The following is a 27,844-nucleotide window of genomic DNA, read 5'->3' as shown; positions in this document are numbered from 1 at the left end:
TATATCTGTCTCTATAAATGACAGACTGAAACTTCTGAATGCAATTTGCTGTGTTCATTGGACTGACCATAACCCTTATGAATCAAGCTTCAAAATGATTGGCAGAGGTCATCTTAAACATTGATGCAAGTGTGTTTTCTGGAGTTTATGTGACTGTTTATAAGTAATCTGTGATGAATTTCTATTATGAATACATACACATATAAAATACGTATTTTAAAAGAGGGTTTTTTTTCCTAACTTACTGTGCAAAATGCATTATCAGATGGTGAAACATGATAAAATTTGGCAGTTCTAGTTGGTTTCAATTGTTTAATCTCCATGTAGACATGAAGAAGCTCCTTCCTAATATGCTAAGTCCTGATCCAAGAGAACTTCAAAAAGCAGTTGAAGTGCAGCTTTTGAGAAGTTCAGTATGTCTGGCAACAGCTGTAAACCACATAGAGCAGGAGCAAAAGTGGCAGTCAATATCTGAGTAAGTTGAAATGTGCTATGAATTAATGTAACGCACTATGAAAACCTGTACTAGTTTGTTAAACATAACTGTGTAAAGCTTCAGCATCCATGGCAGTGCTAGCTGTTGTGAGTTATAAGCTTACTGAGGGAAAATAAGATGATGTTTAACTTGGAGTTCATGCAGTTTATAATGTACTTCTGTGTGTCAGCTTAATAATAAAGTATTGTAATGTAACTTGTGTAATATTGCAGCATTTTCTCACCATCCTTTTAAAGATACTGATTTTTTTTTTCTTCAGTAATTTTGATACCACTATTTACTCTTAAAGTGTAGCTAAGAAAAATGACTGTCCTGATTGTTTAATTTCAGAAATCTTATAAAATACTTAAAGCAAACCTCCCGCATTGCTATTGGGCCTTTGAGACTTTCCACACTCACCGTGTCTCAGTCTTTACCAGTGTTGAGCACTCTGCAGTTGTACTGTTCGTCTGCTTTGGAAAACACTGTATGCAACAGGCTGACATCAGAGGTAATTCTCTGTGTTTAAAACCTAAATTGGGGTAATGTCTTTTGCTATGTCGTATTGTGGAGTGTTGAATATAAAACATACATTAGTTGTTTTGACTGTTAATCATACTGTAAAAAGACCTCATTTCGTTTTCTAATGTGCCTTGACCCAAGTTTTTATAAGTTTACATCTCAACTGGACTTCTCTCTATAGTTATAAATACACCTATCTTTCAGTTACACTTACAGTATTTTTGAAGTGTTATTGATAATTGCTTTTCAGAGTGTTGGTATTTCTTCTCTGAATACATTGTAGCATACACTTAATTTACTTTCAAGGCAACTTAAAAATACTCTAATAAAAAAATCACTTCAGCAATTAAAAACTCAATGTCAGACTTCAAGTGCTGTGAATGTTCTAGATGTAATTTCTAATCACATTGCTCAGAAGACATTTCTGCTTGATTTTGAGCAGTTCTTAGTGTTGTCCTCTCAAAATCAAGCATAAAACATATTTCTCTTATTTAATGATAAAGTGTGATTGCTGTTATAAAAAAGGAGGTTTGCTCTAAAAATGGTCTTTGGTTTTAATTAATGAAAGTGCATTGTAGTAAAGTTGTCTCTCATGACAGCTGTGCAACTTCTGTGCCTCTTGCAGGACTGTCTTATACCTCTCTTCAATGAAGCGTTGAGGTCATGCAAGCAGCACGATGTAAGGCCATGGATGCATGCCCTGAGATACACAGTGTACCAGAATCAGCTGATGGAAAAGCTTAAAGGTCTGTAAGCTCTCATTATGGTGTTCAGAAAAGCAAATGCAGAATTTGAACTTAAGTTTTCTGCTGAAAGCAGCAGATGTGTATTTTTCTAGTATTTTAGATGGAGTACTTTCTAAAAGCCAAGTTTTTTCCTTCCAGTGTCTTGCTTTACTGCTCACTGTCTTGATTAGTCTTGTGATGTAGACGGTGTCAAAAATAAAAACAACATTCTGAAGTATTGTATACTCCTCTCCTAATAACCCCTTACTTACTCATCACTTTAACTGCTTTCACTTTTGAACATTTCAACATTATGAGTAATGGGTCTTCACAAACAGTCATGAAAGCCATTTAAATATGCAGTTTGATAAGAAAATGGGAGAAAAAAGTTCTGTCAGGGGACAAGAAGGTTTATTAGTTAAGAAGAATGGTTGTAGTGGAACAAAATCTTTTGCCCAGCAGATAATCCGTAGATGGAATTTTTGTTTGAGATGGGGTATATAAATGTTCTAGGCAGAAAAGAAGTCATCTAAATTCTGAAGCAAAAACTGATGCCCATGTACACAATATATTGGGCAGAAATTCTGTGTGTCAGACAGTGGTTTAATACTTCTGTTTACAATGTCTTGCTCCTTTCTTTAGAACCAACAGTCCCAATTAAAAGCCACCTAATGGAACTGGGCTTAACAGCAGCAAAGTTTGCACGGAAGCGAGGAAACATCGCCCTGGCTACACGACTGCTCGCCCAGTGCAGCGAGGTTCAGCTGGGGAAAACCACCACTGCACAGGACTTAGTCCAGCACTTTAAAAAATTGTCTGCACTGGGTCAGATAGATGAAAAATGGGGTCCTGAACTTGAAATTGAGAAAACAAAGTTGTTATACACAGCAGGTGAGTGTTATGTTCTAGTGACTTGAACTTTTTTGCCTTAAAACCATGCTAATTCCCCTCACCTTGAAGAAGTCACAATAGGACAGTATCATTAGGAACTGATTTAATCTCATTAGCTGTTTGTCTGAGAGTGTTTTCATAAGTTTTTTCATGCTTGTCCTGCTTAAAAAGAGAATTTTCTGTGTAAAAATATATTGCTACAAGTTGTATCTGAGTGTGCTGAATTTCAGAATTGTTTTAAATAATAGCAGTGTACTAAAGATGTGTTTTTCATTATATGCAGGCCAGTCAACACATGCCATGGAAATGCTGAGTTCTTGTGCCATATCTTTCTGCAAATCTGCCAAAGCTGAATATGCAGTTGCTAAATCTATTCTCACACTGGCTAAATGGATTCAAGCAGAATGGAAAGAGATCTCAGGACAGCTGAAACAAGTATATAGAGCTCAACAGCAGCAGAATCACACTGGCCTGTCTACCTTGTCTAAAAACATATATAATTTGATTAATCTGCCAGCTGTTAATACACTAGAAGATGAATATCCTAGGATTGAAAGTGAATCTACAGGTACATTTGTTCTCATTGTTTTTTTTAATTAGTTACTGATATAGTGAGGGATAACACCAGTTATATTGATAAAGACTAAGTGCTCCATCACTTATGTTTTTGTTTTCCTAATACATGTGTCAAGGGTGTGTATTTTGTGCAATAGGTAACTATACACAGTTAAAAAACCCAAACACCTTAATATTGATATTTCACATTTCTGTCACATTTTTCTCGTTAAAGTAATGGTGGCCTTAGGAAGAAACTGAGATATGTTTATTTTGTATTGAGGATATCTGTTATTGCTGTGTGTGTTTGTTTTCAGGTTGTGTATTTGCTAAAGTTTGAGTTAAGATCTTTCAGGTTTTTAAGCATGGACAGTATTTATGTTATGAAGGCCCCCATAAGTGTGAAAAGTACTTTAGGTTTTCTCATTATCTTTAATCTGTACTAAATCTGAACACTTCTGCTGTTGCTGCAGAATGTGTTCTCATTCCTAGTTTCCAGCAGACTTTTCTTTAAAGAAATACAGTATTTATCTTAACATTTGAACATGGGTTCCTATATAACTTCCTTCCTCTCATGCAGAGTCAGAATTATTGTAGAGCTGTTGGTGGATGTTAAACAGTAGGTGCTTTCTGACTTGATGGTGAAGAAAATAAATATATACACAAATAGACACAACCACAGTGCCCTGGGTACTTCATAGAAGTCTTCTCTGTGAAGCACTGTGCTCCTTTGGAGGTCATGAGTTCCTTGCCTCAGTTCCACCTTTCTGGGAAAGAGGAGGGAATTGTAGAGAGTCTGCAGTGGTTGTTGGCAAATGGAAACTAGGCTTTATTTTGAAGCTGTGTCAGAACTGAAAAAGAATTGCATTTTGGAAAATTTTGCACTGTTGGGTCTTAATTTTACTAAAAAAAAAAAAACAAAACAACTGTATACCCATAATTTTTGGTGTTATTTTCTGTGCTAAGGAAGGCAGAAGTAGGTTTTACACTGTAACACTTATTACTGTATTTCTCCCATCACAGTAAACATTGGAGTTGGAGAACCAGACTTCATCTTGGGCCAGCTGTATCACCTGTCTTCAGTACAGGCACCTGAAGTAGCCAAGTCTTGGGCAGCCCTGGCTAGCTGGGCTTATAGATGGGGCCGCAAAGTAGTTGATAATGCCAGGTAAATACAGCCTAATGCTTGAATTTACACAGTACAGTTGGTTTTCTTAAGATAAACCTTATCTGTGTATTTATGATTACTGTTGTATGTGGTCTGAAGTTTCACATGAGCAGAGAAATGAATATTCTCTTGGTTAGTTGCCCTCTGTAAAACAAAGCTAACTTATTTCTGAGATAACGATGATTTCTTCCTTCAAAAAGTTTTATATGTAGACTTGCAGTAGCTCTACAAATACTCATGTAATGAGGATCAATAATTCATTAAATGTTACAGTCAGGGAGAAGGTGTTCGACTGCTCCCCCGGGAGAAATCTGAGGTGCAGAACTTGCTTCCAGACAACATTGCAGAGGAGGATAAAGAGAAAATCTATGGCATTCTTGGGCAGGCAGTGTGTCGGCCAGCTGGGATTCAAGTAAGTGTAGATTTATTTGCTTACAAAAACATTCAGCTTCAGCATGAACCTTATTTTCCTCATTCTTTCAGTTCATGTTAACTCTTGTAAATGTCTTTAACTTAAAATTCAGACACTACAAGAAACCACCTGTTAGCTGTGTGCTAACCTACCTGTTGGATGAGCTATGGTAATGTGATCCAGTAATGCTGTTGCACGAGCTGCTAGATAAAAACTGACTTTGGAACTAAGATTGCTTGTAGAAATTGTTGGAGGACTTAATCAAACCTGCTTTCCTTTATTTGCATTTAGGATGAAGATATGACTCTACAAATCACTGAAAATGAGGACAATGAAGAAGATGATATGGTGGATGTGATATGGCGTCAGTTATTAACAAGTTGTCCCTGGCTTTCAGATCTTGATGAAAATGCAACAGAAGGATTAATTAAAGTCTGGAGGAAAGTTGTAGACAGAATCTTCAGTCTCTATAAACTGTCCTGCAGTGCATACTTTACTTTCCTCAAACTCAATGCTGGTCAGGTTAGTATTGATGTGGAAACCAAGTTACAAAGTTTTCTAAATGAGTATATGAGCTATATACTTAACTTAGAGGAGTATTTCTATGCTTCAAGGTTCCACTTGATGAAGATGATCCCAGACTGCACTTAAGAAACACCTCTGAGCAAAGCACTGATGATGTAATTGTGATGGCAACCCTGAGACTGTTACGATTGCTTGTGAAACATGCTGGAGAGCTTAGACAGTATCTGGAGCATGGGCTAGAAACTACACCTACAGCTCCTTGGAGAGGTAAGCATATGTTACCTAGCTGTTAAAATCGATTTTGAGACATTGTCTCTAAATGCAGAAAGGTGTTCATTGTGCTTTGATAAAATTTTTATTTAAGTGTGAGGAAAAGAGACCCTGTTTTTTACTAAATGATGTCATTGAAGATGTTAAAGTCTGCCATACGCTCTGATTGTAAAGTAGATAAGTAGCACAGGTTTTGATCCCCTCCTTCCCCCATTTGAAGACATAGAAAGGAGAAAGGGGATGTGGTTTGTGAAGTATTACATCATTTGACCACTCTAAAAAACAAACACGGTGGGTTTTTTCTAATTTTAGTTGAGAAAGATGTGTGATGAAAGCCACATGTTTCAGAAGTAGTTGTTTGTCACTACACTGCAGGTTCTGGTTGTTCAGGGACTTCCCCTCAAAGGAAGGGGAGTTAGTGTGAGAGGCAAAGAAGAGGCACCTATTGTAAAATTGCGCTTAATTTTGGACTTTTTTGTAAATTGGTAAATTTGTACTTCTTTGATTTACATTCTCCCTATGCAAAAAAAAGAGGCATGCTTTTAAAAATAAAATTCTATCTCATTTGAAGAGGAATGAAGTGAATCAGCACATTTCCTTTTCCCCTTTCTGCAGGAATTATTCCCCAGCTTTTCTCCCGCCTGAATCACCCAGAAGTGTACGTTCGGCAGAGCATTTGCAATTTACTCTGTCGAGTTGCTCAGGATTCTCCTCATCTCATCCTCTATCCTGCAATAGTGGGAACCATTTCACTTAGCAGTGAATCCCAGACTTCAGGTATGGAGAAAAGGAAAAAATGTTCAAATAAACTTAAGCTACTATATTTTTATCTGCTGGGTAGGATGATACTGAGGTGGGTTTTTTTGTTTTCTCAGTTTTGACCTTAAGAATATTTTTATTATGGGAACTCATTGATATCCTTAATATGATTTACCAGATTTTGCAAAGTTTTCTTATACTTCACCAGTACTTAATGGGGACCTGATGCTGAATAAACTGTGGAGTGATACATTTTACTGTAGCTAATATTTTATCATCTGGTTTTAATTTAGGAAACAAGCTGCCTTCTGCCATCCCTACTTTGCTAGGTAATATACAAGGAGAAGAACTGTTGGGTGGTGAATGTGATGGAGAGAGCACTCCAGCTTCCCAAGAAAGTAGTAAAGATGATACAAAAGCTGGATTAAATGAAGATCAAGCAATGATGCAAGATTGCTACAGCAAAATTGTGGAGAAACTCTCTGCTGCAAATCCAACAATGGTTTTGCAGGTAAATAATCCAAATGTATGTTGCTTGGGTACTTGAACCACAAATATGTGATTTGTGTGTCTTGGGTGTTGGCCTACTGAAAGTTTGCCGTGTCTCTGTCTTTTTTCCAACTTGTTTATCTATTGAAACAGATCTGAATTTTAGTTCTTTTGAAAAGTGACTCTTGCTTTTTCCAGGTTCAGATGCTTGTGGCTGAGCTGCGCAGAGTTACAGTTCTCTGGGATGAGCTTTGGTTGGGAGTTCTACTGCAGCAGCACATGTACGTCCTCAGACGGATTCAGCAGCTGGAAGATGAAGTCAAGAGGGTCCAAAACAACAACACTTTACGGAAGTATGTCTGCTTCAATAATACAAGGGTGAATTATAACAAATGTTTGTTTTTGGGGAAATAAACAGTCAAATGAATCAGCAGTGGTGTTGTTCCTGAATCCATACTATCCCAGCTGCTGCTTTGTAAGCCTGGGACCTTATTTCAGGAACATTTTATGCTACAGCTACTTCTCCAGTCAAATGAGAGAAACGGTCTACCTGTGCATCCATGTTGTGATTTCTTTAGTAATAACGTGTTAGAACCCAATGTATATTGTGTTGTGGATGATGAGATCCTATAGTTCTCCATTTCCAAGTCAGATGAAATGAGTATAAGCATGTTGAATGGTGTAATCTATTTAGACATCACTGTAAATGCAAATATTTGGAGTAAACAAGAATGTCTTAATCTTATTTTAGTTTTCAGTGTTGAGCAAGGCTTTTTCCCTCACCTGGGTTCTCCTGTGAACAGAGCAGTGGAAGAGCAGATCCATTCACTGGGCACCTGGCTAAACTTAAAACTGCTTCTTGAATTCTGTAGTCAGGACTGACATGGAATGGGAGAATAGAATGATCTGAATGTGCCTTCTCCTTCTTTATAGTGTGGTGCATCCTCAACAAGTAGTAGTAAAAATGTCCTTTATTAAAGGAAATCAGTTGCTTAAAGTGATTTCTGCTCAGAGTTTCTAATCAGGGTTTCTGGTGGTGAACAATGGATTTCAGCTTTTTTTTTCAAGTGTGGTTCAGAGGAACACTTTTTTCAAGGTGGAATGAAATACTCTTCATTTTAATGTGACCATAACTGAAGACCTCATTTTAGAGAAATAATAATTTTTGTGAGTTCTTCAATGTCTCTTTTGTTGCTTAATGCTGTCCTTATGAGATAACTTGGTTTTATGGCATTAAAAGGAGGTTTTTGTGTGTTTTTTATAACAGAGAGGAGAAAATAGCAATCATGCGTGAAAAGCACACAGCTCTGATGAAGCCCATTGTGTTTGCTCTGGAACATGTGAGGAGCATCACTGCAGCTCCCGCAGAAACTCCTCATGAGAAGTGGTTTCAGGATAACTATGGAGATGCAATTGAAAATGCACTAGAGAAGCTTAAGAATCCTTTGAATCCTGCTAAACCTGGAAGCAGCTGGCTCCCATTTAAAGAGGTATTAATGCGAGAGGAAGAGTACAATGTAGAGACCCTTGCTGCTCTTGCTGCACCATGTGCTTGACCCTCTCCTCTTGCTGTTCTCTTACCATATCAAAATTGCAGCCTGAAGCTTTTCTTCTCAGCAGTCAGCACAGGCAAACTGGGCACTAAAGCACCATAATTTTTTGCCTTTAGCCAGTCATATTGATTGTCTGTTACTGCATTTCTACCCATTGAAATTACATTTTTCAAATCTTGCATCTTCTGTTGTCTGGGATGCTGTCAGCTTTGGGAGCAGAGGGCTTTCTTTCTTTTAAATACTGTCTTTCTGAAACTGGTATTTGAGTTTAGTTGATTTAAGTTTTAACAAGTCAATTATGTGTATCTAAGCATACTCCTTGGGCTGTGCAGCAACCTTCAAGTGATCAACCCTTCCTAGAGGACCTTTGTCAATTTTGTCATCTTCTCTTAGTTTATGGGTGTGAAGAGAAACAAATTATTCACATGTCTATCCAGAGCCAGCCTGGTGTTTTTAAAACCTTGCTAGACAGAACAGAGGTTTTACATGCAAATAGACCTTTTTTACTTGTACTTCCTCTTCTCTTTGCAGAGAACAAACAAGCATTCAGATACATAAACAGGAGATTGCTGAATGCTGCTGCCTTCAACCACAGCTCAGATATTTATAAATACAGGAGCAAACCTCTTGAGGAGCATGATTTGTTGTGACTTTAGTTCTTACCACTGCACAGGGTATATTTGCTGCATAGAGGATGTTGTTTAGTTTTTGTAATCTTCATCCTAAACAGTGTCTGGATTAGCAGCATGGCAAGGGTGCAAAGGAGTTTAGGAAAAACTTTTGTTTTCTGGAAGATGACCATCATTAAGTCTGGTTTGACGGGTGTTTTTGTTCTTACTGCTAACTGATAAGGTGAACGTCAGCCTAAAAGAAAAAAAAAATTTCTTTGGAATAGGTAATGCTGAGTTTGCAGCAAAGAGCACAGAAACGGGCCAGTTACCTCTTACGACTTGAAGAAATCAGTCCTTGGTTGGCTGCCATGACGAACACTGAAATAGCACTTCCTGGAGAGGTGTCCACCAGGGACACAGTCACCATCCACAGTGTGGGCAGCACCATCACCATCCTGCCCACCAAAACCAAACCGAAAAAGCTGCTTTTCCTGGGTTCAGATGGGAAGAACTATCCCTACCTGTTCAAGGGTAAGTAATCAAATTTTTCTCATACCAGGTACTGTCTCTTGTTATAAATTAGACTGTATTAAAGTTAGGAAGATTGCATGATGCAACTCTAGTTTTATTTGCCTGAATGATGCAGAGAAAGAGGAGTTTGAAGCATTTGCTCTGTCTCTTCCCTACCTCTCACTTCACCATATATTGTTCAAGGAATTTTGCTATGTGAAACTGTAAGTCAAATCCCTTCTTTACAAGGCTTTCATCAGAAGCAATGCTCTGCTTGCATATTGATAGGATTAGCTGAATGCAGTTTTCCAGAAGCTTAACGTAGCCCCTAAAAGAGAACTTTAGAGACATTTTGTTTTTTCTGCAAGGGAAAGGCCTATTTGTTATGTTGTAACTATTGTGTGTCCTACTCACACAGCAAGATGGCATAAACTGGTAGGTAAATGCCATGTGAACACTTTGGTTTAGGCCAAACAACTCATCCTTAATCTATGTATTATAAAGAAATTCATAGACTGAAATGTAGCAGGCTTAAAAAAATGCTACATTTTGGGCTTTAGGTGAAATTTCTTGTTTAGAAGCTAAATTTTAAACAAATTTCTTGCAGGTTTGGAAGACTTGCACCTAGATGAGAGAATCATGCAGTTCTTATCCATTGTGAACACCATGTTTGCCACGATCAACCGGCAAGAGACGCCGCGGTTCCACGCGCGGCACTACTCGGTGACACCCCTGGGGACAAGGTCAGGCCTCATCCAGTGGGTGGACGGAGCCACACCTCTGTTTGGGCTTTACAAGCGCTGGCAGCAGCGGGAAGCGGCTCTGCAGGCACAAAAGGTAATGGCTGTGTTCTGTGCCAGGTAGAACAAGGCAGAAGAGAAATGGCTTATTTTGATTTGCTTTGTTGATTCTAAGTCATGTAGACTTACAAGGATTGTGTTTTGTTCATAATAATGCAGGAGGGTTCTGTGTGTTCATGTATCTTGGGACGTCACCAGAAATCAATAAAATTGCATCTCTGTTATTCATATATAATGACAGTATGTAACATAAAAATGCTGTTCTGGCATGATAATTCAAGAGAAATGTTTTTTACAAATAGAATTAACCTTGGTTGAAATTATTGTAGTTCCATATCTTGTTTATTTATTTCATTCTAAATACAGTTTTTGCAGTTATATTTATGAGCTCTACTTTGCGAGTAGAATTAGGCCAAAACAATGTGTTTTCAGTCTATTTAGACCTTAACTGCTGAATTTTGAAAGCAGTCTCTGAGCTGAAGAAGTCATGCTCAAGGCATTGATTTCATATTTCATTCTCACCAAAACTGAATTTGGGTTATGTTTCTGTGCTAATACATCAACTACCATTTTTCATTTCTTCTAGGCTCAGGACTCTTACCAGACCCCTCAGAACCCTGGAATAGTTCCTAGACCCAGTGAACTTTACTACAGTAAAATTGGACCTGCTTTAAAGGCAGTTGGGCTTAGTCTCGACGTGTCACGTCGTGACTGGCCCTTGAATGTCATGAGGGCTGTTCTGGAAGAGCTGATGGAAGCAACTCCCCCGAATCTCCTCGCTAAGGAGCTCTGGTCATCGTGTACCACACCGGATGAGTGGTGGAGAGTTACGCAGGTGAGTTACAACAACTGTATTTTACATAGGAGAGGCTGTGGTTTTAATGGGACGAGGGGCAACAAATGCCTGAGGTGTGGTACTTGTGAGTTTGGAGAGCTGGTGCTGCTGTGAGTTTGAATTTGTGCCATCAAATTAAAACATGGGTATAGACCAGATAAGTCTATTATTATACTAGAATTATCAGCCTAAAAAATGAAAACTCCTGTAAAATACCATCAAACAACAAATAGAAAACTGCTTGGAATAAGTTGGGCTTGATTTGTTTTACACTTACACTTAAAATAATGTTTTAAGATGGTAGTCAGTCCAATGTGTTGGCAGAGGATTCCCACAAATAATTTTTTCCTGAAACTCTCTTTTAAGTCGTATGCAAGATCCACTGCAGTTATGTCCATGGTTGGCTACATCATTGGTCTTGGAGACAGACATCTGGATAATGTTCTTATAGATATGACTACAGGAGAAGTTGTCCACATAGATTATAATGTTTGCTTTGAAAAAGGTAATTTAAAAAATGCTCTATGTTATTCTAATAAAAGGTTTTCTTTCTTGGTAATTAAAAGAAACAACTTAATTTTTTATCTTAAAGGGAAGAGCCTTAGGGTCCCCGAGAAGGTTCCGTTCCGGATGACGCACAACATTGAAACAGCACTGGGAGTGACAGGAGTGGAGGGGGTGTTCAGGCTTTCTTGTGAACAGGTATGGTAGGAGATTTGAAAACTGAGGGCCAGCACTGGCCTAATACTGTCTTAGAACTTTTCTATTCTACATTCTGCTGCTGGTTTATAGAGGCTTCACCTTTCTGCTGTGATTTTAATTGGGCTTACTGTAGCTATATCCTGTGGTATGTATTTAAGAAACATGAGATTGTCTAATAAATGCACGTGCAATTAGTGGTACAACTAAAATTTAGGGCGAAAGGGGGACTTGTAGTTGTAGATTAAAGTTTTATATTTTTCCTGAATTTTTTGAGATATTTTGCTTGCCCTCTTCCTGTGGGACTCATCCTGTATAAACATGACAGGTATGTTTTTAAAAAGAAAAATGCTCTGAAGAAGGGAAATTTTCCCTCCTTATGTGTCTGTGTCTTCTGCATAGAGTTTGTGTGGAAAGCTAGATCTTCCCACAGGCTTAGCTGCAATTGTACCCACTGTGGTGTTCTTCCTGTCTGTGTAGCAGTTAGGGATACATTATGGATTTCTCTACCTGCTCAAGTACAGTATTTTGCCTCTAAGTTTCCACTATTCTACAAGGATAACACAGAATCAGAACAAGTCTGTTTAAAATACGATGCAGGTCCTTCATATTATGCGGCGTGGGAGAGAGACTTTGCTTACACTGCTGGAAGCTTTTGTTTATGATCCACTGGTGGACTGGACAGCTGGAGGCGAGGCAGGATTTGCTGGGGCTGTCTATGGTGGTGGTGGCCAGCAGGCTGAAAACAAACAGAGCAAAAGGGAAATGGAAAGGGATATTACACGGAGTCTCTTTTCCTCGAGGGTGGCCGAGATAAAGGTGAGTTTACTACAATAATTTTCTATTTTTAAACCAAAGTAGATGCTGCACTGTCATTTTATTTGTGTTTTGGGAATGGGGGAAGATGTGGTCATATATCAGCACTAGTTCATTAATTTTATTGTGAAAAATTGAGTTTGTGTGAAGGGAAGTGTTTGTATTGAACTTGCAAGTGTTTAGTTATCAGTTTCTGCATGCTTAATTCTAAAACATGTTTTAGTGCTTTGCCTGAATCTGAGCTAGGAGAATAAAAATACAGGTTTAGAGAGCAGTTTAAAGAATGTCTGTTAAGATTTGGCAGTTGTAGCACTGGAGGCAGTGCTAGATGAATGGTGGTGTTGAAGGTTTAAGTTCTGCCATATCTTACTTTCTGTTGCCAGTTTGATTTAGTGCAGTTTGGTAACATCTGTGTCTTGATTGCAGGTTAACTGGTTTAAGAACAGAGATGAAATGCTTGCTGTGCTGCCAAAACTTGACAGTAGTTTAGAGGAGTACCTGAACCTGCAGGAACAGTTAACAGATGTAGAAAAGTTGCAAGGAAAACTACTGGAAGAGATAGAATTTCTGGAAGGTGCAGAAGGAGTGGATCATCCCTCCCACACACTTCAGCACAGGTACAGAGGAGCCAGGAATTCTGTCAGAAGTCTCACAGTTCAATACAGATGGTGTTTTAGCAATGTACTCTTACTACATTTAACAAATGTTAAAAATCTGTGCATGAGTGAATAGCTGGGTAGAAGCTATTCTTGCAGTAAGCAGGTCATTCCTTGTACAGAAGAACTACTTTTCCTACTAAATAATCTTATTTATGTCCTGCACTTCATACTCCGTCAATATAACCTGTGCTGGTCCAAGTTCCACACTTGATCCTTAAGGCAAGAGAGGGAATGTTCTGAAAATGGTGTCCCATCATTATGATCCACATAAGGGAGCTATTGATAAATAGCACAAAAATATTTTCTTCTAAGTTTCTAATTCTTTAAGTTATTTTTGAAGGTTATTTGAAATTTATCAAGTATTTCAGAATTGCATGAATAGGCACAGGCATTAATTATTTTCTAAGAAAGCAGAATTAATTAATAATGCGACATTGTTAGTTTAATGTAATTGGTGAGAACGTGTTCATTTCCTGGTTAACAGTTGTATTGTTCAATATTGCTCTGTATTCTATTGTGTTAAGTATTTTCTTTCTTGTAGTACTTACTTGATTCTGTGGCTTCAATAATTCAGGTATTCTGAGCACACACAGTTGCAATCTCAACAAAGAGCTGTCCAAGAAGCCATCCAGGTGAAGCTGAATGAGTTTGAGCAGTGGATAACCCATTACCAAACTGCCTTCAGTAATTTAGAGGCAACACAACTTGCAAGTCTGCTCCAAGAAATTAGCACACAAATGGACCTAGGTACAAAATAGTATTTCTGGGGGTGGTTTTAATGGTTTGAAAATAACTTGAGGTTAATATCAGGAGGCATTATGAGTATCCGCTAGCTTAAAGGCAAAGATCTGTATGTAATAGGTTAAAAGAAAGGGGCTCCTTCAAAGTATGATTTAGAGCACTTCAGGGTTTCAGTGCCAAGCTGTCTCGAGGAATTTCTGTCTTCTCCTACTTGGGCATGAGATTCTCTTGCCCTGTGCTCAAAATTCCCAATATGAATTCTCTATGCTCCTTTATCACAAGTTAAAAAAAATATTTTTGAAAAGGTGTTAATGCTCAGTATTTGTATTGTATAAAAGTGTCTTCAGACATGGCTTTATTTTTATTTTTAACCTTCTTTCTTTAAAGGTCCTCCAAGTTATGTCCCAGCAACAGCATTTCTGCAAAATGCAGGCCAGGCACATCTAATCAGCCAGTGTGAACAACTGGAAGGAGAGGTTGGTGCTTTCCTGCAGCAGAGAAGATCTGTGTTACGTGGTTGCTTGGAGCAATTGCACAACTATGCAACAGTAGCTCTGCAGTATCCCAAAGCTGTGTTCCAGAAGCACCGAATAGAGCAGTGGAAAACCTGGATGGAAGAGCTCATTTGTAACATGACAATAGAGCGTTGTCAGGATATCTTTAGGAAGTAAGTTGACAGAATAATGACTTGTTCAAAGAAAGTAATTTTCAAGCTACTACCCTAATTTTATAATCTAAATAAATACTTTTGCAAGGACCTATCTAATTATAAAGCAAACCAACAGTAAGTTGCAATTCTGGAAATTCGGAGTAAATATGAAAAACTGCTTTAAAAGTACCGTTCCAGCATTTAATCTGTGTGCTTCAACAGGAAGATGAAGTGACATTTTCCTGTAATGAACAAATGGAGAAGTCACCTTTGTGGCTTCAGAGTAGTGATATTTTGAGTTTCAGAAACTTCTAGTATTTAAAAATCAATAAGTAAAGGGTTTTTTTTATAATCTAGTAGATTTTCAAGCAGTTTCTGGTTCATTTTTTCTTCTTAAGTCAGGTTGTTTCAACATTATTATGGCTTGGCTTAAAAGGTCTTGATTATATTTGAGCACTTCCTCTGAAATCTCTTTCTTTTCTTTTTATCTTCTATTGATTCTTTGCTTCAAGGACAGTTGCCTTATGTCCTTGCAAATAATGTGTGGAATATGGTGCATTTTAGGACCTTATAAAAGCATTGTTAGGGTAGTCATCAACCTCTTGTGGTATTTAGCATTAAGGAGTAGGTGATTTAGGAACGGTTCAAACATGGAGTGTGTTTCCTACCTACAGAGCAGAATGCAGTCTGTTACCTCGTGAGAAGGGGAAATGTAGTCACTGTCCTTGTGCTCGACAGGTACGAAATGCAGTACGCTCCCCAGCCCGCGCCGAGCGTGTGCCAGTTCATAACGGCCACGGAGGTGACGCTGCAGCGCTACGCGGCCGACATCAACAGCCGGCTGATCCGGCAGGTGGAGCGGCTCAAGCAGGAGGCAGTCACGGTGCCCGTGTGCGAGGAGCAGCTCAAGGAGATCGAGCGCTGCATCAAGGTGTTCCTGCACGAGAACGGCGAGGAGGGCTCGCTCAGCTTGGCCAGCGTCATCATCTCCGCTCTGTGCGCGCTGACCAGGTGAGTTCCCTCGGGGAAAGCTCCTGGTGGAGACCACGTCACAGGGATGGTCGGTGATGGAATTCTGTGAGGAGTGCAGCAGCAGGCACGTTGGCTAAGTGTCTCAATTCATCTAGGCGAAACCTGATGATGGAAGGTGCAGCGTCCAGTGCTGGAGAGCAGCTGGTTGATTTGACTTCCAGAGATGGAGCCTGGTTCCTGGAGGAGCTTTGCAGCATGAGTGGGAATGTCACGTGCCTTGTGCAGCTGCTGAAGCAGTGCCATCTTGTACCCCAGGACTTAGATATTCCAAACCCCATGGAAGCATCAGAAGCTGTTCACTTAGCCAATGGAGTGTATATCTCACTTCAGGTGATTCTTTTATGTTACATTTTCCCCCTATCCTTCAAGACTTCAGTGAAGCCATTCTTAATAGATTCTTCCTTAATGGGCTAAATGTTTATGGTGCTGCTGAGAATTTTTCATAAGTCTTGCTCCCAATTACTTTATTTGATTGAGCTGAACAGGCATTTGCTTCTGTCATTTACATTTTTATTGGTTGACAGAAACTGTGTTGATCTATACATGAGAAATTGCAAAAAACTGCTGTCAAGTAAGTAACCACGAGGAAGATGTTGGTATCAACTTTATAGGCACACCAGCTTCATGTCTCCTTTTAATTTTTCTGTTCTGTTACTGGGAGTCCTGATCAACTTCCAGACTCTTCAAACTGTGTTCTTTCTGTTTTCTGCTCCTGCTAAACTTTACTTATTTTCACCTGAATCAAACAGTTTCAAATAAACTCAGAAAACCTGTTTTACAGGCCCCTGTCTCCAGTATTGGGTAGGAGAAAAGTGCATTTATAATTTTGTGGTTCAGAAATGTTTCCACATTAATAAAACAAAAAACCCATGAAGGGCAGTCTGAGTGAAATATCTGCTGAAGACTGATGTACTTTATGAACTGTGGCTGATTAAATAGATTTTTGAGGTTTTTAATTTCATTGTATTTTATTTGAGAAATATTTTCCTCTCAAGCTGCCTAAGTGCATTTGGATTTTTGTCACTTTATTTTTTCCCTCTTTGAAGTTGTAACATTTCAGGACTGTTTCAGAAATGTGCATGGCAGCAATTTCACTGCATTGCAGTGGGGATCTTTCACCCACACATGGTTGTCCTCCCTGTGAGCTCCTAGATAAGATGTACTCACTGAACTCCCTGCTCACTTGGCAGTCAAGATAACCTGTCTTTTTGGTGTGTTTCATCTCCTTTTGGAGACAGAGCACGTTGGTTCTTTCTGTAACTGCCTTTAGCCCTCTGCTGCATTCTGCTTGGGGGAAATTGCTCTGTGCCACTTAAGGTACTGTTTTTCTTCCCTGCATCGATTTCTGTGGCAAAATAATCACTACCTGTCAAGTTTCTGCTGCTTTTCCTTTGTCTAGTCCAATCAGTTTTGCAAATCACAAATTCAGTAAATAATTTAATTTGCTCATAGTTATGTAATGGAAAAGAAAAGCTGACACTGATGAAACCAATTCACAAATTATGAACTCTGTGCCCCCCAGCCTCTGATGAGGATGGCTGTCAGGTATTGCTGCTGGTGCTGTGGAGATGGTTGTTGGTACAGATGTCAAACCTTTGGCTTTGTACAGGGTTTATTGTGTTTCTGATTTCTTCAAAGTTAATCCAAGAGCAGAATTTTGACTCTTGGCTGACCACCATCATGTTATAATTTTAGATAATATGTGCTGCATGGTGGTGTAGTATTAAAATGACAAAAGATGTTGCATGGGATACTTTTTGAGGGAGAAAAGTTCTTACTTTTTCATACTTGCTTCCCAACAGGAATTGAACTCAAACTTCCGACAGATCATTTTCCCTGAAGCACTTAGGTGCTTAATGAAAGGAGAGTATACTTTAGAAAGTATGCTCCATGAATTGGATAATCTTATAGAGCAAACAACTGATGGAGTCCCTTTGCAAACATTGGTTGAATCTCTTCAAGCCTACTTGCGAAATGCTGCTATGGGTATAGAGGAGGAGACACACACTCATTACATTGATGTTGCAAGGTAAATCACCTTTTTTCAGTCCAGGTGTGAGAGAGTGAAAACTGAAGAACATTAGTTTGTCTAAAAGTATTTTTTGTTTGATATACAGGCTTTTCTTGCCCAAGAATACCTTGAGCAGAGTGCAGGGTGGAAAGTGTGCTCTTGTTTCTTCTCTGCCTGTTTGTGTGCTTATCCCCATGCATACACAGAAATGTGGAGCTGTGGCAATTTACACTTACATCTGCTTAAAGCTGACTTTTGGTAGTCATCTTCTTGCAAAATACGTAGTTAGGATTTTATATTTGAAGTTAAAGGATGCTAAAAATAGGAACTTGTTCATTAGTTTGTGGGAGGTACCTGTGAAAGGGAGAGCTTATAACCATGGCACTCCTCATCAGGAGGTTTGATGAGCAGCTTTTGCTTAATGAGCCAGTAGTTTGGTTAAAAAAGCAACATGAGACAGAACACTGAGCAAACAGACTTGTGTATCTTGTACTGTGCACCTGCATTTCTGGGTAGGTGCTTGGTACACAACAAACCAATTCAGAATCTTCAAGTGGTATTTCCCTTGAGCCAGTTGTGGTGGCTCCATCAGTGGTACAGCGCATCTGTGGAATCAGTCAGTTTATGAAAATTCTGTTTATTGTGGACTCAGCAAAACCATGTAAATTTTTTTTCTTTTTTTCCTTTTAAGAGTACTTCATGCTCAGTATGGTGAACTGATTCAGCCAAGAAATGGTTCAGTTGATGAAACTCCTAAAATGTCAGCTGGTCAGATGCTTTTGGTAGCTTTTGATGGAATGTTTGCTCAAGTGGAAACTGCATTTGGTTTATTGATTGAAAAGGTATGGATTTGTTCTTTTTGGAGTACTGTTTGAGCCAGAATTAGGAAACATTTAAAAAACCAAACTAATTAATTTCCTTTACATTGCTCAGCTAAACAAGATGGAGATACCTCTTGCTTGGCGTAAGATTGACATAATTAGGGAAGCCCGCAGCACCCAGGTTAACTTCTTTGATGATGACAACAATCGGCAAGTCCTGGAGGAAATTTTCTTTCTGAAGAGACTGCAGACAATTAAAGAATTTTTCAGGCTCTGTGGTACCTTTTCTAAGACACTGTCAGGTAAATAAATTATATCAAATATTCACTTTCCTTTATCTGCTTCTCATCCTGTTCAGAAGAATGTAAAATGGTCACTTCTGCTGTAACTTACCCTAGATATGTGGTAAGGAAGCAGCAACTAAAAATGAATTCCTGTGCTTTTGCTGTGTTTGTAAGTTGGGTATGGATGCATCAATGTTTCCTTTATAACAGAAGTACTATTTCTTTCCCTTTAAAAGGAATCAGTTCAATTGAAGACCAGAATGCAGTAAATGGACCTGTTCAAATTGTCAATGTGAAAGCCCTTTACAGGAACTCTTGTTTTAGTGAAGATCAAATGGCCAAGCCAATTAAGGCTTTCACAGCAGACTTTGTGAGGCAGCTTTTAATTGGCCTTCCAAATCAAGCTTTGGGACTGACCTTGTGCAGTTTCATCAGCGCTCTGGGTGTCGATATCATTGCTCAGGTAGAAGCTAAAGACTTTGGAGCAGAAAGCAAGGTTTCTGTGGATGACCTGTGCAAGAAAGCCGTGGAGCACAACATCCAGATTGGCAAGTTCTCACAGCTGGTGATGAACAGGGCCACAGTCCTGGCCAGCTCCTACGACACGGCCTGGAAGAAGCACGACCTGGTGCGCAGACTGGAAACCAGCATTTCCTCGTGCAAGACCAGCCTGCAGAGAGTGCAGCTGCATATTGCCATGTTCCAGGTGAGAGCCCAGCACAGGCTGGGGACTTCAGATGGGGTCTGGGAAAAATCAGCGTGAGTTAGTGTCTGAGCACAACAAACACGATATTTTGTTGAATAAATTCTAAGGTATTTTAATGGATTTTATATGGTGTTTTGGTTATAATTGTGCTGTAAATATATAAGGAACAGTGTTATTGCTAGCTTTTCTGGAAGACTAGCTGCTTTACAAGAAGCAAATTCTGTAACATATAAGTTTTCTTGAATCAATAAGTGTAATTTTTTCAACAGCCATTAAGTTGGTTTTTAGAAAACAGGTCATTCACTGGCTTTCTTAGCAGCAATGCTGTCCTGTTCTCCCCATTTTTCTCAGATCATGACTTTAAGGGAGAGGAGATGGCTTAGAACAGAGGGTATGAGTTGCTGAATGCCATTTTGTACCTTTCCTTCAAAGTTTTAATACATTGACTGTCTCCTTGCTCCACTCTTTGCTTCATTGAAAATACAAATAGCAGCAGTATCAGTCCTGAAAAATGCTTTTCTGAGGCTTTAGCAAAATGCCATTGTGTCCCTTTACACAGGTATGCAGTTGTGTTGTACTGTCAGTGATCTTTACTTTATAGTGATTTGTAGGTTCAGGGACAAGGCTTTCTCCAGGTCAGTTAATAAACCATTTCACAGACCAGTAAGAAAAATTATCTTCGTTTTAAGGTATCACAAGTGAATTGTTTCTGAATATTGATGGCTTTTCCTTTAGATTAAAAAGGTGTGTGTAAATCACATCTAGTAAATTAGTGGACTGATAAATGGTATAAACATCCAAGCCAGCAAAAACATAGTTTGCAACTACTTGTGTAATTTAATGCTCTTGAATGATTTAGGACTTTGAGCTGTGCTGGTACTGTCTGACACAAAGCCTTTTCAAGTGCCCTTACTTATAAAGGGTACCAGAGCAGTGGAATTGCTGTTTGTGATGCAAAGTATTTTGTGCTGAGCAATACTGATAATCAGGTGTTGCTGTTACTTTCTTAGTGGCAGCATGAGGATCTTCTCATCAGTCGCCCCCAGGCTATTTCTGTCACTCCTCCACCCCGGTCAGCAATTTTAACCAACATGAAAAAGAAACTTCACACGCTCAGTCAGATTGAAGCTTCCATTGCAACGGTCCAGGTATGACTGTTTTGGGGAGGGTTGTTCAGCAGCACATTGAGATGTGACTAACACAAACTGCAAATCATCTGCCACCTTCAAATTACGTTATCTGGGTTGCTGTCTTACACAAATGTGGGGGTACTGTCATTGATCTCTTTTGGTCTGATGGGTACTGTTATACTGTCTGATTTTGCTGTCTCATCCGTAATGTTCTATTTGGAATAGCAGTAAATCTTTTTGAAGAAAAATACAAATCTATGAAAGTATCTTTCTTTCTGAAGGCTGCTAGTGCTTCTTTTCTTTAAGTTTGTGTGCCTTAGGTTATCCTTACTATTGTTTTTGCTAGCTAAATGTCAGAAGTTCCCTTTGCAGAAATCGGCATATTAATTCTTCTGTGTTCAGGTTTGTGTGCTATGGCTTTGCTCAGTATTTTAGATTTCTTTGATGCCAGTAATATAGAATATTTAATTGTTTGTTAAATACTGCTTAGCTTTCTCAATCTTAATTTCCTTTTTTAGTTGTAAAGGTGCTGTTTATAATAATTTATTGAATTATTTGCAAAATAATGGAGGGACTCCTATGATGTTATATAATTCTTAGTCTAGAAATCTGATTACTTTTGTTTGTGTTTTTTTTTTTTTCCATGAGTTAAAGTCTAGACAGGTAGACTTTATATAACAATCAAATCCCAGTGTGATGTGTACTGGAAATAAACTTTTAAACTACATAAACTAACATTTGTCAATCATGAATGCCACAGTATTTTAAATATATGGGATAAGAAAGTGTCTGCATGTGTAATGTATACATAATTTATTTAAAGCCAGGCTTAGAATGCTGCATATCAGTATGAATTATCTCTACGGGCTTTTTTCTTCCCCAATGCAGGAGAAACTAGCAGCACTTGAAGCAAGTATTGAGCAGCGTTTAAAATGGGCAGGAGGTGCTAATCCTGCACTGGCCCCGGTCTTGCAAGATTTTGATGCCACTATTGCTGAAAGAAGAAACCTTGTACTGAAAGAAAGTCAAAGAGCAAGCCAGGTACTACAGATAAGTACAGTACTCTTGACTTCATGAGTGTGTTCACTCTTCATTTCCTACTCGAGGTTTATGTAGAAGATACTTTTCTGCTCTGCATCTAAAGAGCAAACATAGATAACCAAATACTTCTGGGAATCCCACTTGAAAGCCATAGGAATAATCTTTGTGAGAATTGCTGCAGGGCTGGGTGACCCTGGGATGATAGTGCTACTGTAGCAGAGCAGTATCTGTGTGTTTAAAATCCTCACTTCAAAGCACATGAAGAAAATGCTGTTTGTCTAATAGACCGTTGAAGTGAAATAATTTTTCTCACTCTGCCTTTGATTTTTCAGGTCACTTTCCTTTGCAGTAATATCATTCATTTTGAGAGTTTACGTACCAGAACAGCAGAAGCCCTGAATCTCGATACTGCATTGTTTGAGCTCCTCAAACGCTGTCAGCAAATGTGCTCCTTTGCATCGCAGTTCAACAGCTCCGTGTCTGACCTGGAGCTTCGCCTGCTGCAGAGAGTGGTAAGCACGGGGCAAAGCAAAGCATGGAACCTTTCAGAACCACTGCAGGGAGTTCTCAGTTCTGTCTTCCACTCTCTGTGTTATGTATACCTGCGGATGGAGTGCGGCCCAGAGTTTGTGCTGTCAGTTAAACACTTGGCAGTGCTGTTACACAGCAAGTGAATTTTATCTCCGGGTACAGATAAAGAAATGTTTCTGTTACTTTTAGGGCACTGGTCTCGAACATCCTATTGGCAGCTCTGAATGGCTTCACTCAGCTCACAAGCAGTTGACCCAGGAGATATCTACACAGAGAACAGTACAAACAGAAAGAGAACAGCAAATAGAAACAGTTTGTGAAACAATTCAGAATCTGGTGGATAGTATTAAAACTGTGCTCACGGGTCATAACAGACAGCTTGGAGATGTGAAACATCTACTGAAAGCTATGGCAAAGGTATGCCCGAAACATCCTTAAATTTATTCTCCAAACCCATGTCAGTACAGTTTAAGAAAAATAACAGTTGTAGCTATGTGCTTTGTAAAGTTTCTAGAAACAGTAAAATGTTTGTGCATATGGAGTTCAAGACATAAAGTTCATGTTTAAGAATTCATAAAACTTTCTAGCATTAGCCTTAGCAGGCTTTGGTTGAACTGAACCTTTACTCTCTCTTGGCAGTTGAAACATTGTGTTTTTAAATCCTTTTGGTTCTAAATCTGGAAAAAATGTGTAATTTAAAACTCCTGAAAATTATAGTTATTTGTAATCAAATGACAAACTGAAGGACTGAAAGGGCTTAGAAATCTCCACTCTTAGCCAAAATATAGCAGTTGACCTTTTTGCACATCTTGGTTACAGGATGAAGAAGCGGCTTTGGCAGATGGTGAAGATGTTCCCTATGAGAACAGTGTTAGGCAGTTCCTGGGTGAATATAAATCATGGCAAGATAATATTCAGACAGTTCTGTTTACATTAGTTCAGGTTATGGGTCAAGTCCGCAGTCAGGAGCATGTTGAAATGCTGCAGGAAATAACTCCCACCTTGAAAGAACTTAAAACACAGAGCCAAAGGTAAGAGAGTTACCTTGTCTCAGGTGAGAAAAGGCATTTTGCATACCTGCTTTCATGTAGCAGGGACACATCATGGTGATATGAACACATACTTGATTTTCTTAGCACTCAGAAATCTTCTTGCAAAATTTGAATTAATTGAATTTCTGGATTTTCAGTAAGTCAGGTACTTGCATGAGTATTTATCAACTCCATTATGTTTCCTAGTGTCTACAATAATCTGGTGGGGTTTGCATCACCCTTAGTCACGGATACAGCAAATGAATGCTCCAGCCCAACTTCGGCTGCTACATATCAGCCAACCTTTGCTGCAGGTAATACTTGCAAAAGTACAAATATTAAACCACCTGGAATTGATATTAGAGAGGGAATCATAGCTCTTACTGAACTTTGAAATGCAGACAATTAGCTTAATATAAATAAATTCTTAGCAGTGGAATAAAACTTCTTGTTTATGAAGCGAAAGAAATTAGAAAATGGAAAGATTGAAAACTGGTGCAGAATTTAAAATGCATTTGTTCTGGAAAACTGATAGGTCTATTTGATATGTATTTAATTGTGCTTTTTCTTGCCTCTATATGCTATTATTTTGAAGATTTGAAGCACTTCTAAACTTTCTTTACAGCTGTACGTAGCAATACCGGGCAGAAAACTCAGCCAGAGGTGATGTCACAGAATGCAAGAAAACTAATTCAGAAAAATCTTGCAACATCAGCAGATACTCCTCCAAACACAGTCCCAGGAACTGGCAAAAGTGTTGCTTGTAGTCCCAAAAAGACAGCCAGGGACCCTAAAACAGGAAAAGGTAAATACAAACCTTAAAAAAACCAACAACCCTACCACTGACAGCAACAAAGAAATACCTCAGTGGGTTTCTGTGCAGGAGTGTCAAGTTGCATTAACTTTATTTTGTACTTGTAGCTGTGCAGGAGAGGAATTCCTACGCAGTTAGCGTGTGGAAGCGGGTCAAAGCCAAGTTAGAGGGCCGAGATGTGGATCCCAACAGGAGAATGTCTGTGGCTGAACAGGTGAGTTGAAAATAAAGTTCCAGTACTGGTCCTCGCTTTAAATACATGCTAATTAGCAGGTGTGTATGCTGAAGTGTGCCTTCAGGGCCGAAATCCTGTTGTGAATGGGGGTTCCTTTGGGGGTGGGAGCTGTTGCTGTGCAAATCGAGGTTGCTGCTGCCTTATATTGCTGCTTTTTTTTATAAACTGTCATATGCTTTTGTTTTTCATATGGGAGGTTTATGTAAAGCCGTGAATCAGATAAAATTGTCTTTTGCCTGTCAGTAAGCTAACATTTTTTCCACAGCTGCTGATAGCCAGGGAGAACACGAGATCTGTACAGCTGCCCAAGGGACAGAACTTTTCTGTGTTCAATAACAGAACACAACCACTCCTGTCTCTGGGCAACGGAGTCAGGGGACACAGTTGTCCACGTCTATTTGAGAATGGTGTGGCTACTTCCAAGATAGGGGCTGTGAATGAGATGTGTGATTTTTTTTTTTTTTTTTAGTACAGCTTCCTGTTTCTTATGTGGAATGCACGAAGTTATGTCTACAGTTACTTTAGCTTTTTTTCAGTGAAATGCAGGTGGCATTTGACAGTAAATTCTAAGATCACTTAAACACTTTTAAAACTTTAGCTTATTTTTAATTCCTTGTTTGACCTTTTTAATAGGTTGACTTTGTGATTAAGGAAGCAACTAATCTAGATAACTTGGCTCAGCTGTATGAAGGTTGGACTGCCTGGGTATGAGTAGGGAGACAGCAGCTCGGTCTGGTTCAGCGAGGTCAGACATCCACCAGAATCAACTCGGCCTCAGGCATCCGTAGCCGCACCACAGTCGGTGGTGATGCATACTGGGGCTTAATCTGAGGAAACCTAGGAAATCTCGGTGCACTGGGAAGTGAATCCTGCAGGATAGCTGCACTCAGGGATACGCTAAACACAATGGTCTGCAACCCCCACGGTCAAGGGTGAAAGCTCACCGCTTGAGCAACACGGTTTGTCTTTCTGCTACGGAAGAACTGCAAACGTGTCTGGGGGTCAGCTGCAGAAAGAAATCAGGATGCTACAAACGGCAGAGTGATTTGGAACTCAATTCCACCTGACCCTGTGAACAATTCAGGAAACACCGAACCCTGTTCAAAGAAAAACAGAAAAATGGGGCCATGAAGAAATCACAGCAAGGGCAGATTTGAAGCATTCAGATCCTTGTTCCTCTTGTTCTGTGGCAGCAGTGCTGGTTGAGTTGACCAGTTAGTATGGGAAAAGGCTACAAAATGTAAACTTCAGAAATGGACTGAAAGCAAAGAGCTGTACATCAGATACACGCTGCATTGGAAGAACTTCTGAGATAGAAGAAAAAGCCTTTGTTCTCTTCTCCCTTTCCTCTTTCCTTTCACTCCTCCCTCCCAGCCTCTCCTTGCATACACCCCTCTTGGCTTATTCTTGTAGGTTAGGCGTACTTCCAATATACTTTTTATTTCAATCCTTCTACTTCACAGTTTAGTCAAATTAACAACTTAAATTCTGTTTGGTAAACAATTTCTCCAAAAGCACTGAAAATACAGAACATCAATGATTACTTATGAGTTGGATGGTCAAATGCAAAATGTAATTTTGGTTATTTTAAAGTCATTTTTGTGATTCTATTATGTACAGTTTCTCAAAATTGTCACTGTGCATTTAAAAGTAATGATTCCTACAGGCATTTGATTTAATGTGCACTTCCCTCTGCTTGCGGTGTACACTTTTTTGTAATTTCAAATTGTCCCTCCAATCTCATTCTACTGTGATTGCTGTAGTTTCTTTCGTACGACGTAGCTAATCCAATGTAATCTTTGCCTTTTTAAAAACCAGGATAGAGTATCTAGTAGAGTTTTACATTGTTGATGACAGATAAACAATAAAGTGATGTTCTGGTGGAGGTAGAGTGATACGCTTTTTACTTCATTTTCCTAATCCTTTTAGTTCACACTTGTAAATTCTAGTGCTTCACTTCACAGGGGTATACATATAATCCAAGAAATGAAGGACTCTCAAATTTTTGTTCAACTAGATCTGTAAAGATTTCTGCTAAGTAGTTTTCCTTTGCCATATTTCTTCTATAGATGGTTGTTCAGTAATGCATCCATAGGGAATCTTCCAAGTTTTTTTTTTAATCAGTTCTCAAAGTGTGATTATGGTCAGAAAAGTCTCTCTAAAAATGGCATCATCTTCCTTGGATCAAGGTCCTGCTTGTCTGCTGGTTGTCTAAAAGACTTCTTGCTTCATTTTTTAAGTAGGACACCTTTAGGAAAAGGCAACTTCCTTTTCTTAGAGCAAACAAACCCCACAGAATTCTGCAGAACTGTAAAGGTGCCGATAGCTAAAGCAGAAATGCACCCTGGCATTCTGAACCCAGATAAATTAGCTGTAGATCTACATAAAAAGTTTGTTTTGTAAACTTGGTGAATTCATTATGCACAGTTGCTGAAAAATGTGGGAAGATCCTTAATGCCATTTTAGTCACTTTTCAGAGTAAAACCACACTTTCAATACAGCATTTTTTCAGTCAAAACCCAAGTATTAAAAGATTTGAGCCAAACCCACTACTGGCATAAAATTAATTTAATTGAAAGGGTTTGCAGCAGTTCATCTGAATAGGAAGCTTGGCTGGTGATTTTTGGATAATGCCAGCAAACTTCTGTTCCTTTCAGTATTTGCACTATGCTGACTGCTCTGCCTCCGCAGTAGGTCTTAGAATTCACTTTCTCCTCTGTTGCCAACTTTTTGTGGACATGCACTTTGAAGTGTTAACAGTTTTCGACAGTCATATGGCCTTCCTTGCACTCTGATTGCCTGATTACCTCTAGGGAAGTCACAGGCTTTGCATCTAACAGTACCCGTGCAAACGCATTCCACTGCCACTGCTCCCTGACCCTCTGCCACGCACGTCGCAGGAAAAGCTGTTGGAATGTTGCAGTGAAGAACATTCGTATGCAGAACAGGACACTTGATACTGTTGGTCCTTTTCATTTTTCTCCAGTTAAAAATAACCTTATGAACAATCTGTTGGAGAAGTGTAGTGACAGGAGTGTGTTGTACCTGCTGTTTTGTTTCTTGGAAGCTGGGGGGAAGGGAGGGCTAATGCACTCACCTGTGGCTCGTGTATTATACCTCTGCCATCCAGAAATGAAACACTTGTGTGGAGATGGGTTCTTACTGCGTAATTTAATAAAGTTTTAAAAAATACAAAAGAATGTGTTTTTAATTTCTTTCTATGCAACACTGTGTGGTTGTGAAAATTACAGGTGTTATAAATGCCAATCACTTGTTTTTTAAAATTTTAAAAGTTTAATAATAATAAAATGGTTATAAAAATAGTAATACAATTAGAGTAATGAAAATTTAGAGTTAGGACAATTATAAGACAATAAAAAGCAAAGAATTACGGACGTCCGGATGCTCTCGGGCACTTAAGCCCGATAAGCATGCCTTGTGAACAAAGGAATAACCTTTAAAAGCAGTAGCCTGTTGCATATTCATACATCTCATACATGATGCATAAATTCCTTGCAAATGAAGAACTTTTCTGGTTTTTGTC

The 27,844-nt window shown here is 39.0% G+C and overlaps 1 protein-coding gene across 2 annotated transcripts in view; it reads left to right on the top strand.

Moving 5' to 3' along the window:
- SMG1 (SMG1 nonsense mediated mRNA decay associated PI3K related kinase) overlaps positions 1-26,185 on the top strand; it is a 58,921-nt gene extending 32,736 nt beyond the window's left edge. For both annotated transcript variants that reach the window (XM_068206857.1, XM_068206856.1), the window contains 37 exons: positions 328-475; positions 827-986; positions 1,623-1,743; positions 2,365-2,613; positions 2,897-3,181; positions 4,192-4,336; positions 4,610-4,748; positions 5,040-5,270; positions 5,363-5,540; positions 6,159-6,320; positions 6,596-6,813; positions 6,990-7,144; positions 8,059-8,281; positions 9,240-9,486; positions 10,073-10,302; positions 10,852-11,100; positions 11,467-11,605; positions 11,693-11,802; positions 12,400-12,618; positions 13,042-13,232; positions 13,849-14,021; positions 14,403-14,682; positions 15,403-15,675; positions 15,792-16,026; positions 17,499-17,725; positions 18,399-18,549; positions 18,641-18,830; positions 19,049-19,518; positions 20,529-20,666; positions 21,537-21,689; positions 22,022-22,201; positions 22,410-22,637; positions 23,040-23,251; positions 23,459-23,565; positions 23,877-24,056; positions 24,173-24,279; positions 24,934-26,185. In XM_068206857.1, the coding sequence (XP_068062958.1) occupies positions 328-475; positions 827-986; positions 1,623-1,743; positions 2,365-2,613; positions 2,897-3,181; positions 4,192-4,336; positions 4,610-4,748; positions 5,040-5,270; positions 5,363-5,540; positions 6,159-6,320; positions 6,596-6,813; positions 6,990-7,144; positions 8,059-8,281; positions 9,240-9,486; positions 10,073-10,302; positions 10,852-11,100; positions 11,467-11,605; positions 11,693-11,802; positions 12,400-12,618; positions 13,042-13,232; positions 13,849-14,021; positions 14,403-14,682; positions 15,403-15,675; positions 15,792-16,026; positions 17,499-17,725; positions 18,399-18,549; positions 18,641-18,830; positions 19,049-19,518; positions 20,529-20,666; positions 21,537-21,689; positions 22,022-22,201; positions 22,410-22,637; positions 23,040-23,251; positions 23,459-23,565; positions 23,877-24,056; positions 24,173-24,279; positions 24,934-25,011 (7,181 nt within the window). In that variant the 3' untranslated portion in view covers positions 25,012-26,185. The remainder of the gene's footprint in view (positions 1-327; positions 476-826; positions 987-1,622; positions 1,744-2,364; positions 2,614-2,896; positions 3,182-4,191; positions 4,337-4,609; positions 4,749-5,039; positions 5,271-5,362; positions 5,541-6,158; positions 6,321-6,595; positions 6,814-6,989; positions 7,145-8,058; positions 8,282-9,239; positions 9,487-10,072; positions 10,303-10,851; positions 11,101-11,466; positions 11,606-11,692; positions 11,803-12,399; positions 12,619-13,041; positions 13,233-13,848; positions 14,022-14,402; positions 14,683-15,402; positions 15,676-15,791; positions 16,027-17,498; positions 17,726-18,398; positions 18,550-18,640; positions 18,831-19,048; positions 19,519-20,528; positions 20,667-21,536; positions 21,690-22,021; positions 22,202-22,409; positions 22,638-23,039; positions 23,252-23,458; positions 23,566-23,876; positions 24,057-24,172; positions 24,280-24,933) is intronic.
- Positions 26,186-27,844: the final 1,659 nt, after the last annotated feature.

This window comes from Anomalospiza imberbis, chromosome 16 (assembly GCF_031753505.1).
Source record: "Anomalospiza imberbis isolate Cuckoo-Finch-1a 21T00152 chromosome 16, ASM3175350v1, whole genome shotgun sequence".
NCBI classification, from domain to species: Eukaryota; Metazoa; Chordata; class Aves; order Passeriformes; family Viduidae; genus Anomalospiza; species Anomalospiza imberbis.
Note: the sequence above shows the minus strand (reverse complement) of the source record. Positions and strands in the feature narration are given on the sequence as shown.